General features: G+C 65.6%; 1 protein-coding gene across 1 annotated transcript in view; it reads right to left on the bottom strand.

Annotated features, from left to right (window-relative positions):
* COL4A2 (collagen type IV alpha 2 chain) overlaps positions 1-14,236 on the bottom strand; it is a gene marked incomplete at its 5' end in the record, with an annotated part of 96,462 nt that overhangs the window by 58,639 nt on the left and 23,587 nt on the right. Inside the window, one exon of the mRNA XM_084234916.1 lies at positions 10,877-10,957. Within this exon, the coding sequence (XP_084091042.1) occupies positions 10,877-10,957 (81 nt within the window). The remainder of the gene's footprint in view (positions 1-10,876; positions 10,958-14,236) is intronic.

Raw genomic sequence — 14,236 nt, 5'->3', positions numbered from 1 at the left:
CGAAACAGCCAGCGAAGCAGAGACTGTGGCCTGGTGTGTCAGTCCCGGGGAGACAACCAGTGGCCACGGCCAAGTTCCTAGAGGAGCGGCGGCCCAGCCCATGACCCCTGTGTGGTCTTGGCGTGGGCGGGGAGGGCAGGGAGGGGGTGGGGGGCAGGGGAGGAGAGGGCTGGGGGGTCACCCAAAGAGCTCACTCTGTTGGTGCAGGCGCAAGGCCTCGCTCGCGCAGCCTGGTGGATAAAGAGCTTCCGCGGAGCGAACAACTAAGACTTAATTTGTAACACCTCACCCCTGGTGCTGTGGGCGTCCCTGGGTCCCCCTGGGTAGGTGGCATCACAGCAAAGCACCACAGAAGAGAGTGTCACCAGGGGTGTGGACTGGCCACCCCAGGAGGCGCACAGCTGCCAGCGCCGCCTGCAGAGAGGACAGGCTCTGAGGACCCCCAGGCAGCCGCGGTCCCTTGGTCTCAGGAAAGCTCCAGAAAGGGGCAGAGAGCCGCTCAGCTCCCAGCCTCTGGGGGGGTGATCAGGACTGGGTGGTGGCCTGGGGTGGGTGGGAGCGGGAGGGTGCGGGACAGATCGCCTGGTGGACCCTGGGCGGCTGTCTGGGGCTTCGAGAACAAGGGCTGGTTTGTCACCAGCTGGCCCCACGGAGGGCCGCTCCACCTACAATTCGACTTTCACTTTTTAAGGAAGAGAAACCAAATGGTCCCACCTCTTCCCAATGGGCTCTCGACAAGGCAGGGTCACTCGGGGCCTGGGCGCACCAGCTCCTGAACGCCCGTAACGCCAGCGCCGCCAGGGGAAGGAGCCGCGGGCGGCAGGTGCGGGCAGCCCTGCAGTGGGGCCCGGTCGGTGCGGGCCTGGCTGCACCAAGTGGGATGAGAGCCCCCAACAGCGAGACCTGAAGGGGAACCTAGTGTGATGTCACTGTGGTGCTTTATTAACTGCAAAACCAGGCAGTGGACACCCCAGCTCTGAGGACACGGGCCAGGACCAGGAGAGGCGCTTCGGGCGCGAGGCCACGTGGCTCTAGAGACTCGGGCAGGAGGGAGCAAAGTGCCACCTGCACCCCCCACGCTCGCGGGTGAAGTCACGTGGCGCCAACCATCCCCCCCCCCGCGGGGTGCGCGCCGAGACAATGGGGCGCTCAGACCCACAAACAAAAGGAAAATGACAAAATCTGCCAAAGAGCCATAGGAAACACCTGCTATTTTTAAAAAGTGGAACCAGATGCTGATGATTATTTCAGATGGCGGCTTTAAAATAACGTCGCTCCTGGGCCGCGACCACCAGCGGGCCCGACGGGACGGGGAGAGGACGGCGGGACGAGACCCTCTGTCTCTCCAGGGTATCGCCGCCGGCATCGGAGGAAAGACCTTTATAGACTGACAAAAAAGCTTCCTTGTCATCCACAAATAACACATGTTAACAAGAATCCGGATTCTATAAAAAGAGCGAAGTGTCTCTAAATTTGGAACAATAACCTCACGCTGGTTATTTGGGTGAACAAGTCGGCCGGGGACAGATAACGGGGTGCAAGCGGGCCCCGACCGGGCGAGGTGCTGAACCGGCTACAGGTGGAAGGGGGGATGGGCAGCTTGACTGAGTCTTCACACAGAAACATTATCATTTTTTTAAATAAAATGTTTGTTGATAGGTTTGGGGTCTGTTTGCCCCTCGCGCCGGCCCCACCCCTTGCCTGTCCTCTCACGGCAGGTCCAGGCGGGTCCGGGGGCCTGGGGGCCGCTCCCGGGAAGCCAGGCACCCTCGTAGCCACTGCGTGAACTGTGCAAGCATGCCTGCTTCTTTCATGGCTCAGGTTTCCATGGAACAGAGCAAAGACATCTGGAAACTCCCAGGGTGGGGGACAACATCCTTATTTATAAAAAGCACACGTCCAGGGGATCCCCCGCCCAGGTGTGCCCTCTCCTGCCCCGCGCCAGGGGTTTATTTCGGGATTTCCTGTTGACCCAGAGCCAGCAGCACACAGGCGTGGACGCGGAGTCAGCGGGGCGACGGGGTGCGGTGAATTCCTGGACTCGCCTGGCCTGAGGTTCTAGAACTCTCCCCCAGCCTGGTGGCTCCTCCGGCGAGATTCCCTGAGAACGGGGCCCAGCCCTCAGCAGCAGAAGCCAGTCTGGGGCACGTTTCCAAGCCGAAGTATCCATTCAGGTTCAAACGCTCGGGAGCACCTGGACGGAGCTTGGCGTGGGAACATGGGTAAACGGGAAAGGGAACAGCGTGTCCTGTCCACGGGCCAGGGCGCCAGAGACACCCGTGGGGCTTGACGCTTGAGGACAAGAGTCAGCGCCAGAGAGAACTTAGATCCCACGAGGCACACGTGAATACAGGGTGTCCCCGGACGGGAGTCCCTCCTCCCCTGCGCGCGCACACATGTGCCACACACTGCACGCATGTAAGATGCAACGTCCCGTGTCAAAGCCCTGGCCTGGCCCCCGGGCGCTGCGTGTCCGCTCCGGAGGCTGCTCCCACGCAGGGCCCCCGAGGAAGGGGCAGGAGGCACCGTCCTCGTCCCCCGGGTCTCGGGGGACCCGGCTACCGGCTATTCATCTCTCCCATCAACAGGCTTTCCATGACTCATCTTTCCTTCCAAGATAACTGACATTTTTGAAGGGCGCCCTTTCTGTTAAATCTGATTTCCTTCTGCTAAAGGAGCCTTTCAGCCCTCTGGAATTAAGCAGTTCGTTTCCATCTACAAAGTTCCTTTTGTTGACTCCCTCTGTCTGACTCCCCACTGCAGGGCACACGGCCACAAAGCCCTTTCGTCTGTGCCACCCTCAAAATAAAGTCCTAAAAATACCATGGCGATTAACATTTAGAAATCTCCGTTTTGGTAGCGGCCATCTCATGGCCGTCTGTGCTCAGTTAGATCAGTAGGAGAGAGAGTAAGAAATTCAAGGGCAGGAGAAGCCCTCGTTTCTCCCCACCACGGGACTTCCAGGGCCTTCTCAACAACGTCCCAGCCGTCAAAGTGAAGTCCCGGCTCCAGGGTCAAAAACTGTGAAAGTGGAAGACCAGCAGTCACGAAGCAAAGACAAAGGACACCACAGAGCCTGACTGAAGGAAAAAACTGCTGGAGACTCACGGCCCGCGAGCCAGTGCAGTTACAAGCTGGTAAAAGGGTGGCGGGATTTTATGAGTCTTAGAAGCGGGGCATCTGGGTCAGGCAGGAAAGGCTCCTCTTCTCCCCGGCCGGGCAGCTGCTAGAATGCTGAGGAGTCTGAGGTCAGGGCCCAAGTGGAGGAAAGTGGAGACCAAAAAAAGGGAGTGAGAACACGTGCAGGCTTCAGGCGTGCGGCCAGCCAGGGAGTCAGGGTGTGGCCACAGCAGCCGGGTTCTAAGATGCCAAGCTCACGGCCTTCCTCGCCGCGGGTGGGAAGCAGAGGGCCCAGGCCCCATGGAAACCAGCATGGAGGTTTCCCAGCACACTGACAACAACCTACCAGCCGACCCAGCAATTCCACTCCTAGGTGCTACCCACGGAATGCAAGCACGCTATTTTGAAGGGCTGTCTGCACTCCTAGGCTCGCTGCAGCACTGTTTATAATAGCCAGGGCATGGAAACAACCCAGGTGCCCAAACGCAGATGAGGGGCTTAGAAAGATGCAGTCAGTGTGCACAGAGGAGTACTACTCAGCTATAAAAAAGATGAGCCCTTGCCGTCTGCAGCAACATGGCTGGAGCTGGAAGGGATAAAGCTAAGTGAAGTAATTCAGAAGGAGAAAGACAACTATTGTGGGGTTCACTTACATGGGGACTATAAAAAATAAAACAAAGGATCAGTCAAATGCAAAATCAGTAACAAATTCTTTAGAATTAGGGCTACAGGCGGGGGATGGTGGACAGCAGCGCATGGACGGTGGTGGAGGACGTGGGGTGGATCCTGCCAACCCTCTCACTGGGTTGAAAGGAGTCGATGTTCAAAGAAACAAGCAAAGAAACAGCAACGAGTGAGCCCGCCCGGGTGCCGGTCCCGGTGCCCAGTCCTGCCCCTCGGTGCCCAGTCCTGCCCCTCGCAGCTGCCCAAGGCCAATGCGGCCCAGCACACACAACTGAGCGAGTGGGCTCTCTGGCTGCTGCCCCACTTTCTTCTCAAGACTCTAAAAGCTCCATTATCACCTCTTCCAGTGTGTTTTGTTAAGAACAATCACTACCATGCAGAGCTCCCCCTTGCCAGCCCTTTAATTTTTATTACAGAGGCCAATCCCACCAGAGCATTCACGATCCTCTGTTTCTCTATTTAAAACAGACTTTAAGTTTGAAGAACAGTCACAGGGCCTTAAAAGACAACAATTTAATAAAAAACATGGACAGTGACGAGGGCAGAGAACAGAGGGCAGAGAACTCGGCAGCCCGGAAACCCCCGCCCCCCAGCACTAATGACTTCCGTTTTGTTTGCTTTGCTTTGTTTTCTTTCTTTCTGGCTCCGGGCACTGGGGCTGGCCCCACACAGTGTTTGGGACCCAAAACCTTCTAGCTATGGCGGGATTTTTCACGCCCTTGCTGAGCTTGGGCAGAGACGACAGTCAACAGGGGTTTGCAGGGGCCGCTGGGAGGTCTGTCCCCGCCTCGCTGGAGGCCAGCACTCCAGGCGGACGTGAGGAGGGGCTGTTTGATCCTCCCAGCAGTGGGCACGGGCTCCTTTGAAGGCCTTGTCCTGCCCCCTGACTCAGGCCTCGAGGCCGGAATGGTGTGCCGTCCACACCCAGGCGGGGCTTGGGGGTGCCGGGGGTAAGAGTTGCAGGCTTTTTGGGGTATCAGGGGGAGCAGTTTGTTAAGAAAATTTCAAGATGTCTCATAAATTTATTTGTTTCGCCCTGACGATGGGCAGAGGCCAGAGGCAGACATGACCCCTGTCCCCTCCCCGGACGGGGCACTGGGGGCGAGCTCACAAGGCCCCAGCGAGGGGGGCTGCTCTCGGCCCCGGGGCGTCTCTGCCGTTACCCCGCTGGGTGTGATTTACTCTCTCCGAGGGAAAGCAGACAGCAGGTTAGTCCTCTCCCTAGCACGCAACGGGCCGGTGGAAGGGCCTAGGCCAGGGCCGCACTCAGCTGCTGCACGGCCCGCCGAGCCGGTGGAGTGGGGCTCCCCATGCCAGGCCGGGTGCTGCCCACAGGGGGACGCCCGCCCGCATGTGGCACCTGGGGACAAGGGCGGCCCCACGGAGCCTGCCGCTGTTACTGGCGTGAGCCGGAAGCAGGCAGGGCCGTCTCTGTGTGGGAACGGCAGGCGCGGGGCTGCATTTGCCCAGAGCCCTGAGGGAGGTGGATGCAAGGACTCTAAAAGCAGCGTGGAGGCCGGTTTACAGGAAAGCAAAAATGCTCATTTCTATGACCACCCCCCCAGCTCGCCGGCGGTCCTGGGAGTGTGCTGGAGGGTCTCATGCAGACCCCCGACGGCAGCACCGCCACGAGCCTGGAACGAGGCAGCCCTAGGACCGCCGGGGTCGCAGTAGAGCGTCCGCAAAAGCCGGCCTCCCGCTGACACACCTGCCTGCCCTGCACCTGCCCCCCTTCCAAAAGTGTGTGTCGCCGCTCACAGGCGCCCCGCGCCCACTGCTCCCACACCCGGAGAGCCGAGCAGCGTCGATCTAGTTGGTGGTGTGACGGGAGCTGCGGGGGCGAGAATAACATTGGTTTAAACAAACGGAAGAACTTGCCAGCCAGGACCGCATCAAGGACAACAGGCCACCTGAACGCGTGTCCCTTGGGGATCCCGTCTAGAACCCAAGACGCCTGCGAGCGCCCAGTCCCAGCTACGGGTGTCGCTGCTGCACACCGCACAGGCGACCGTGTGGCGCCTGCAAACAATTTGAGTTGAGAAGAAAACAGGAGCAGAGACGCTGGGGAAAGAAGCGCTCATTTCCCTCCCGGCGTCACTCCCGCGCCTGCCCGAGCTCCGAAACGTCCACCCCGTGGGTGTTTGGGCAGATTCAGAAGGGGGCGCGGGGAGGGCGGCCCGCCGGAGAGACAGGCACCCCTTCTTCCAGGGCCCAGACGGCCCTGAGCCGGGCCACGGCAACAGCCCCGTCTGGGCGCGCACCTGGAGAGGAGCGGGTGTCTTCACCACGAAGGAATGTGGCCGCGGCTGCCAAAGCAATCCCCGGCGTGCGCGTGGGTGGCGGCTGTCAGGAGAGGGAGCCGTGGGTGCACACGTACCCGTTTAGATTGGCTGCGGCACCCTGTGTGGGGACGCGACGTGGCCACCCTGTCAGCGCCCAGCACCCGCCGCAGGCCACGCGCTCGCCATCCTCATCCCCCTGTGCCCGGAGATTTCTGACCAACACACGTCCCCGGGGCTGCTCTCGAATGACGTGGCTCTGGGAGGGGACGGCAGCCCGCGGGCGGCACAGGCCTGGAGGCAGGGGTGGCCACGCCCCGTGACCACGGCACTTGTCCCAGTGCTGCCGGGCCGCCGTCCTGTCTGCCGGGAGCCACGTTCTCCTGGGTTCATTCCGCGAGCCAGGACCGGACACTCGTTCTCTCTCTGGGGCCTCGTGTCCCGTCTCCCCTGCCTCTGCCAGAGCCCCGCTCGCTCCCCACGCCCCTCCAGTACCCGGACACCCTCGTCTCAGGGCCTTGCCCGCCGCTCACCCTGGCCAAGCTTGCACATGGGTGCCAAACACGCGTGTGGCATGGAGGGAAGGGTCACCCTCAGACACACCCCGATGGTACCTCAGGGCCGGGAGGGTGCTGTCTCCACCTGCTGCCCGCTGCTTTCCTGGAGCCGTGGCCGCGAGGGCGGCACCGGCGCACCTGCACCCTGCGCCCGGAAGCACGCTGGAGAAACCCTTCCTGAGAGTGGGTGAGAGCTGCGTGGTGACAGCTGTGGTAGCCGGCGGCAGGGGCGTCCCTGCTGTCTCCGAATGACTCCTGCCCTTACTCTGGGGCGCGGGGCACGGGACGACAGCTGTGGCATGCCACGTGCACCAGCAGGTCTGCTGGCAGAGCAGTGGCTGGTGGGGGTTCCCTGCCAGAGCAGCCAAGGCCTTGGAGCCCCATGGGCGCGGTTGAGCTGCTTAGGTGCAAGGCTGCCCTGCCTGCAGGGGCCTGGGGTGCTGTGGGAACTGGGGTGCACTGGGACCTGGGGAGCTGTAGGGGCATTGAGTGCTCGGGGAACTGGGGTGTTGTGGGGGTCTGGGATGCATGGGGAGCTGGGGCGCACAACTGCCCTGTCTGCAGAGAGCTGGTATGCCGCTGGGGCCTGGGGTGCTTGGGGACTGGGGAGCTCAGAGACTTGGAGTGCTCAGTGCTCAGGGGCCTGGGGTGCTTGGGGACTGGGGTACTCAGGGACCAGGGTGCTTGGGGACCAGGGGTTCTGTACGGGCCTGGGGTACTTGGGGCCTGGGGTGCTCGGGGACCTAGGGTGCTCTGGGGGCCAGGGGTGCTATAGGGGCCAGGGGTGCTGTGGGGGCCTGGGGTTCTGTAAGGCCTGGGGTGCTCAGGGACCAGGAGTGCTCGGGGACCTGGGGTGCTTGGGGACCTGGGTGCTGTGAGGGCCTCGGGTTCTGTAGGGGCTTGGGGTGCTCAGGAGCCTGGGGTGCTCGGGGACAGGGGTGCTGCAGACCTCGCAGAGAGGTCACCCTCGATGGCTGCATCCTGCAGGGGGACCCACACCGCTGGGCCTGGCCAGCTCCCGGCCCTCCTTGTTTTGCCCCGACAACCTGCTCTCCGCAGCCAGGCTGAGGGTGACGACAGCGTCACGCCTCGCCCGCTTGGGTCAGCGGGCTGGTCAGAGGCCCTGCCCACTCGCCCGCCGCGGTTCCCAGTGGCCCTGCTGCCTCCGGTGCCTTCTCTGAGGCCGGGTCGTCCCTGAGCCTCTCGGCTGCTGCCCACCTGCGCCCCAGGCCAGGCTCAGACAACGCCCTCCTCGCCCGCCCACCCGCCCGCCCGCGGCGGCACCTCCGGGGTCCTGCTTCCTCGCCCCTTGGCTGCCCGTCCTCGGCTTCTCTCTGCTCCTTTCCCTCTTCTCCTCGCACTGACTGCGGGGGCCTCGTCGGGGTGAGGGCAGCTCACTCCCTCCCGGGCCAAGCTGAGGGACCCACGGGTGGAGGGACACGCACAGTCACCTGAGAGGCCATAAGCGTGGCTGACCCCCAGCCCCGCGGGCCCCCGGCCCGGCCTCGCCGCGCTGCTCCCGGGGCTGAGGCCAGAGCCCTGGGCGGGGGTCGCCGTGACCGCCTCAGGGCTGCCCCGCGCCGGGACTCGGCTGTCTCTGCACTGGCGAAACGGGCGCGGGGCGGAGGCTGCCGTCGCAGACCTCGTCTCGCTGCCCCGTGTGTGGCCACACACCCCAGCGGAAACGGGACCGGGCTGGACGGTGACGTAGTATTTGGTCAACATGACCTCGCCTGGGGACGACCGGGCACGGCGCAGCCTGCTTGGCGCGTCCCGGTGGGCGGGACGTCCTTCTGCTGGACCCGCCGGCCTGGGCGCCCCGGGGCCCCACCTTGACCTCGCCTCCCAGCCTCGCCCTCCTGCCCCCGTGTGAACTGCGGGGCCGGGTGGGGCCCTCGGCGCCTCTGCCCTGCCGGACGTGAGGCGTCCCGAGACCGCGGCCAGCGCCCGCCTGCTCCTACCCCGCGCCTGCTGGACCCCGCGGGGCTGGGTGGGTCGGCCCGTGAGAGCAGCCGCGCCCGGGCGGCCCCGCTGGGGCACCCGAGACCTGTCCTTCCGTGGCTGCCACGGAGCTGCGGCCACGGCCAGCGCAGCTCGCGCCCCCCCCCCCGTACCCCCCCTTCCCGCGCTCCTCATCCTGCCCATATAAGGCGCCCGCGGGCGGGAGCGGGCTCTCGGGCGTCCTGCGGCGGCCCCGGGAGGCGGCGGGGGCTGTGGGAAAGAGCGGGGCCTGCTCGCAGCCCGGAGCAGCCAAGCCGGCCAGCTGCTATTTTTATGAGCTCCATTACTTAAAAAAAAAAACCACCCACCCGACAGCAGGCCGCAGCCTCGCTCCTCCGGGGGCCGCTGGGCGGACCCGTTGACGAGGGGCCAGGGCACAAACACGCTGGGGTGCAGGGCGGGGCCGGGGCCGCGGGGCCCGGTGACTGTCTCAGGGACACGCGTGTCCCGCAACACGCCCGCACGGGCAGAGCGTGAAGCCAGGCAGGGCCCGGTGCCCGCCTCTCCCCTTCCCTCTGCCTCCAGCCACCCCAGTCGCCTGGCCGAGCCCCCCACGAGGCCGGGAGCTGTTCGCCTCTGTCTCGAGGGCTGAGGGGCGAGCCAGGCCCCGGGCTGCGCTGCTCACACCGAGCTCCCGGAGGGGTCGGGTGGCCACGGTGCTTGGAAGGTGCAGAAATGGACTCGGACATGGGTGGGGGGTCCCAAGGCCTGTGCTGTGCCCTGAATGAGACCGGCGGGGGCCTCCCGCACTCCCTCCTGGTGACCTCCGGGGAGCCCTCGGGCCTCACCCAAGGACTTCCCATGACCCAGCGCAAAACAGGAGGGCTTTGTGCAAAATGGCATCTCACAGAGACACCAGGAGGAGCTGCCTCTACTTGAGACAAGGTTCTCACAAGCGCGCCACCCGGGAGCCGCTGTCACGCGCCGACTGACCACGCGTGGGCAGGACGAGCCTCGCCCCTGTGCCCGCCGTGTGGCTCCGCCCGGCCGGCCATCAGCGGCACGGCGCCGTGTGGGGCGTGACCCGGACCCGGGCGCCCCTCGGGAATCACTGGCCACTGGTCCACCTGCCCCGGGAGGCGCCGAGGGGCGCCCCCGCAGTGGAGAGTCCCTCCAGCTGCGGGCACATGGCTGGGGAAAGGCCTGGGGGATCCAAATCGTGAAAGTGGCTTCACACATTTAAAAATGACTTATCCTTGGTCAACACGGATACACGATGTTCCACTAGCAACTCCCGGAGCACGGCGTCCCCGCTGCACGGAGACCTCACCCCTCAGACACAGCCACTGCTCCAGGGGCCGCTGCGTGCGGGCGGTGGACGGCCAGGGCACCGCACCAGGTGCCGCCTCTGCCCCCTCCCCCCGCCTGCTGAGCCCCACGGGAAGACCTGAGCCCCGGGGCGCCCCGACACAAGCTGCACTCTCCGAGGGGCCCGGGCAGGAGCCACGGAGATGCCCTGGCGTGCGCCCCAGGCGGGCTTACACGCTGGTGTCAGCACGCAGGTGGGAACATGCCTGCAACCCGGGGGCCGTGATCTCTGCTTCCAACAGACACGGGGGCAGGCACGGCCCCCAGCACAGCCTCCACTGGACAAGTGGGCCCCCAGAGGGAGACGAGGGTCTGGCCGCAGACCCTGCACTGCTGGCGCCCCGGGGGCGTCAGACGCACCGGGGTAAGCGGATTTTACAAAATCGGCCACGTCAAGGCTCCAGCATCAGCTCTGGAGGCAGCAGGGCAGCCTTGCTCCCTCAGGACACGCGGGCCCCCCAGCCTCGGGCCACGCCCAAGCCCTCCGGTCCGGGTGGCGAGAACCCTCCACGCTCCCTTGTCTGGATGTGGCTACTGGGCGGGAGGGCTCCGGCGGCTGGGAGGTCCCCAGCGCGGCCCTGCCCGCCGGTCAGGGTGTCCACCGTGGCGGAGACGCGCCTCGGCTGCCCCACGTCCTCTTTCCATCCAACATGCTTCGTGCAACGCCACGGATGGAAGACGCAGCACGGCACGTGCACACACACGCGTGTCGTCACAGCGACGGGCGCTCAGGAAAATCAGCGTCTTTCTAGCTTATTGGGCGCGGGATAAACTGACCCGGTTGCTTTCCGTCACCGCGCTCGGGGCGGGCGCACACGCTGCGGGGACACACGCACACGCTGCACGCGACCCGCAGGGAAGCGAGCGGGCTGGACCGAGGCCCGCCAGGCCCTCCCGCCGGCGAGGGGGTCCGGGGCTGTCACTTACCCGCCCTCCTTTCTCGGGGTAGCACTGGCAGCCCCCGCTGCAGTCTCTCCCGCCGCAGGGCACATCGAACTTCTTCACGCCCTGTGGGATCAGAAAAGAGGAAAGCGTCACCCTCAGCGCTGCACCCGTCACCCCGGCCCCGCGGCTGCCCAGAGACCGACCGGCGCAGAACATTCAAGGAACTTTTTTGAAAAAAGACTGATTTTCAGAGCAGCTTCGGGCCCCCCTGCTCCCCCGTTTGTGGTGCCCAGAGCAGGGTGCACGTGGACCCGCATCCACTCCTCATGGTCACCCGCCGTCCCGGTTCACACCGGGGTCACGTGGGGTGATGTCCTCTCTGTGGGCAACTTGTCAAGGTGCCTCAGGGGCCGGACCACCGAGGACGCCAGGACCCAGGGCCCTGCAGCTGAGCCCGGGAGACGCCTGCAAGTGCTTCTGATGAGAGCGACACCCCCACCCTCCCTGCACAGGGGGCAGCGCCGCCTTCTGCCCAGTGAGGGGCGTGCCCGGAGGCGGGCGCGGCTTGGGGATCCCAGTGATGAACACGGGGCCTGGGGAGCGATGATGGGCTGGGCCGCTCTCCTGCCTGGGGGCACCTGTGGGGCTTGGCCCTGCTGCCCAGCCCACCGCCCACCGCGCCCGGCGCCCGCAGAGCCCTGGGTCAGGCGCCCCTGGCAGAGGCAGGAGCCGCACCCCACTGCCGCCGGCCACCCCACAACCTGCCCCTCCAGCACCTCTGAGCCCGGCCTCCACCGAGATACCCATGGCCGTGTTTGTGTGAGCGCCTGCCAGTACCGTCCCGCCCACCGCCCCCCAACCCGCTACCCCCCACGCACCGCGACGCTCAGAGCCGCCCCACGGAGAAGCCTGGCCGCACCCTGAGGTGACTCGCTCTGTACCCAGGCAGCCCTTCTCCTGGGTCCACACCCCCTTAGCCTGGCTAGGACCCGTTCCTGCTTGGAAGAATTCAAGACACCTGGACATCTCACACCGTTAAAGAGCGCAAGGCCCCAAGGCACTGGGCCCTCTGGCCGGAGAGAGGGCCCGGGAGGCGTCTGGGGGGCTGCTGGCCCCACCCAGTCGACAGGGCCGGCCCCTCTTGGCCCCAGAACGCGTCCTCGGCCTCTGCCAGTCTCTACGGCTCGGGCTTCTCCCCAGGGCTCACCGTTTCCCGCCACGGCCGAGGCCTTGGTGCGGACAGACCAGGCCCGCGAAGGCAGGGCGTGCCCTGGCTCTGGCACCGGCGGCCCGGGCTGCGCACGGAGGCCTGGCGTGATCAGGTGGCTTGGCAGGTGGCCCTGGCTATGCGTGACTCACTCACCCCCGTTTGGACAGGGCAGGGGACGCCTCAGACTCACTTTCTCCGTCTGTCACAGGCTATTTTTAATTCTGATTGTAAAGCCACCGCACACCCCACATGCATCGGCGGCCGGATGATGTCAATGGCTTCAAATTGATCGACAGGTTTTCTCCTCGCTGCAGGCGCACGCTGGATCCACGGGGAGAAGGCGCACGCCACCAGTGCTGCGTTCTGGAAGCCGGGCCTGTGGCCCTCACCCCGGCCCGCGGCTCTCCCGCCAGGGGCACCACCCAGAGGCCCCGCCCTTCACGCACCGCCAGCCCCGGCCAGCCCCGGCCAGCCCCGCGCGTGCGTGGGGGGTGTGTGCTGCTTGTCTGCTCCAGGCCAGGCGCGGAGCACGCGGGCGGGGACTGCGGGCAGCGGTCAGCCTTCCCGCCCACGGATCTAGATTACGGTGCGGAGGGTGAGACCCCGGGGCGCGTCACCCCACAACCCAGAGCACTGCCCAGCGTCTGATCCCGCCCCGGGGACAGCTCCGATTCTGACGTCAGGGCACCCGGCGCTGTGGGTGGGTGAGTCTGCACCCACCCTTAGGACCCGCGGGGCCCCACTGCCGGGCGGGCGGCCAGTCCCTCCAGACGTGGCCAAACCGCCCCCGTGGCCTCGGGAACAGAATCTTCCAAGGAAAACCACGTCCAGCTTTGGAGCCAGGAGCGACAGTCCGGGCTCGAGCCCACAGACCCTGCCCTGCCCTTGATGCGGGGGGGGGGGGGGGGGGGGGCGGCCCGACCGCCTGCCTGGGGCGACGCGGCACCCGACCATCCCTGCCGCCCTCCAGGGTGCGGGCGCCGCCAGGCAGGGCTGGGCTCCCCTCACCCGCCCGTGAGAGAGGGGGCTCCCCGAGGTGTGGCCCCATTTCCAAAGTCCATAAAACAGCTCATTGTTGCTTCCCCCAAAGGCACATTTGTCCTTATGTTTACGTTTAAAAATAGGTTTAAACAACGGCGTGAGTGCCGGCGCGGAAACAAAGGCGCAGGCTCAGGGGCTATTTCTGCGGCTACTGGGGTGCCCGTCCAGGGACTCGGGGAGCCGAACCGGTGACAGCGGCGTCCAGGTGGGCGTCCCGCGGGGCCGCGCTGGGTGGACGTCCCGGAGGCGCCCCCGCGCTGGGCTCACACAGGCAGCGAGTCGCCACCGGTTTCTATGAAGACGCAAGAACAAAACCCATTTGTCCTAAAACAAAGAATATTTTGTCCTCCCCATGTTCCAAGAAACTCTTCTCCGAGAAAGCCGTTCCCAGCCAGCACGCTTCCAGCCAAAGGAGCGGCCTCTGCGGGGGCCCACGGCGGTCTTGGCCGGACTGCCCAGCCGCACCCCGCTTCCTGCGGGGAGCAGGCCCACGCTCGCGGCCAGCAGGCCCTCCTGGAGGCTGGTCCGGGGCCCGAGCGCGCGGCACGGGCCTTTGTCTTTGCCCCCAGCCCGGTCAGGACGGGCTTTTCAGAATTCTCCCGGCTCGGAAGAGAGGCCAAGTGGGCGCGGCCCCCGGCAAGCCCGTCCATCAATCAGGCAGGACGCGGGAGCCATTTCCTCACGCGCAGCCCTCGAAGGGGAGGAAGTCGTTGCAGCGTGGAACCCGAGCCCAGTGCGTGGCCGAGGAAACGCGGGCCGGGCTTCTCGGGGCCCGGTCTTGTGCCCAGCGGCGGGCAGGCCCGCGGCCAACTCCGCTCTTTGTTGCACAGGCGGCGGCACCAGGCTCGGGCCTCCCTCGGGCGGGGCGAGGCGGGCAGGGCGGGGACCGGCGGCCACCTGCCCGGGCAGCGGGGCTGACCACGAACTCAGGTCGTTCTCGGAGGCGAGATGCGCCAGGGCTGGGGTGCCAGCTCCCTACCCCGGAGGGCTTGCCCCCGGCCGGCAGGCGGGGGCCTCCTCTGGCTGGGCTGCCAGCAGACGTGCCCCGGGGCCTGGCCTGGGGTCCCTGAGTCACCTGGGAGGCCCTTGTTTTCATTTGCTTTCATGAGCACTGACGTCACCTCTTTCTGCTCAGGCAGCTCCCGGGGGTG

The sequence above is a fragment of the Talpa europaea genome, assembly GCF_964194135.1.
Source record: "Talpa europaea genome assembly, chromosome: 6".
NCBI classification, from domain to species: domain Eukaryota; kingdom Metazoa; phylum Chordata; class Mammalia; order Eulipotyphla; family Talpidae; genus Talpa; species Talpa europaea.
Note: the sequence above shows the minus strand (reverse complement) of the source record. Positions and strands in the feature narration are given on the sequence as shown.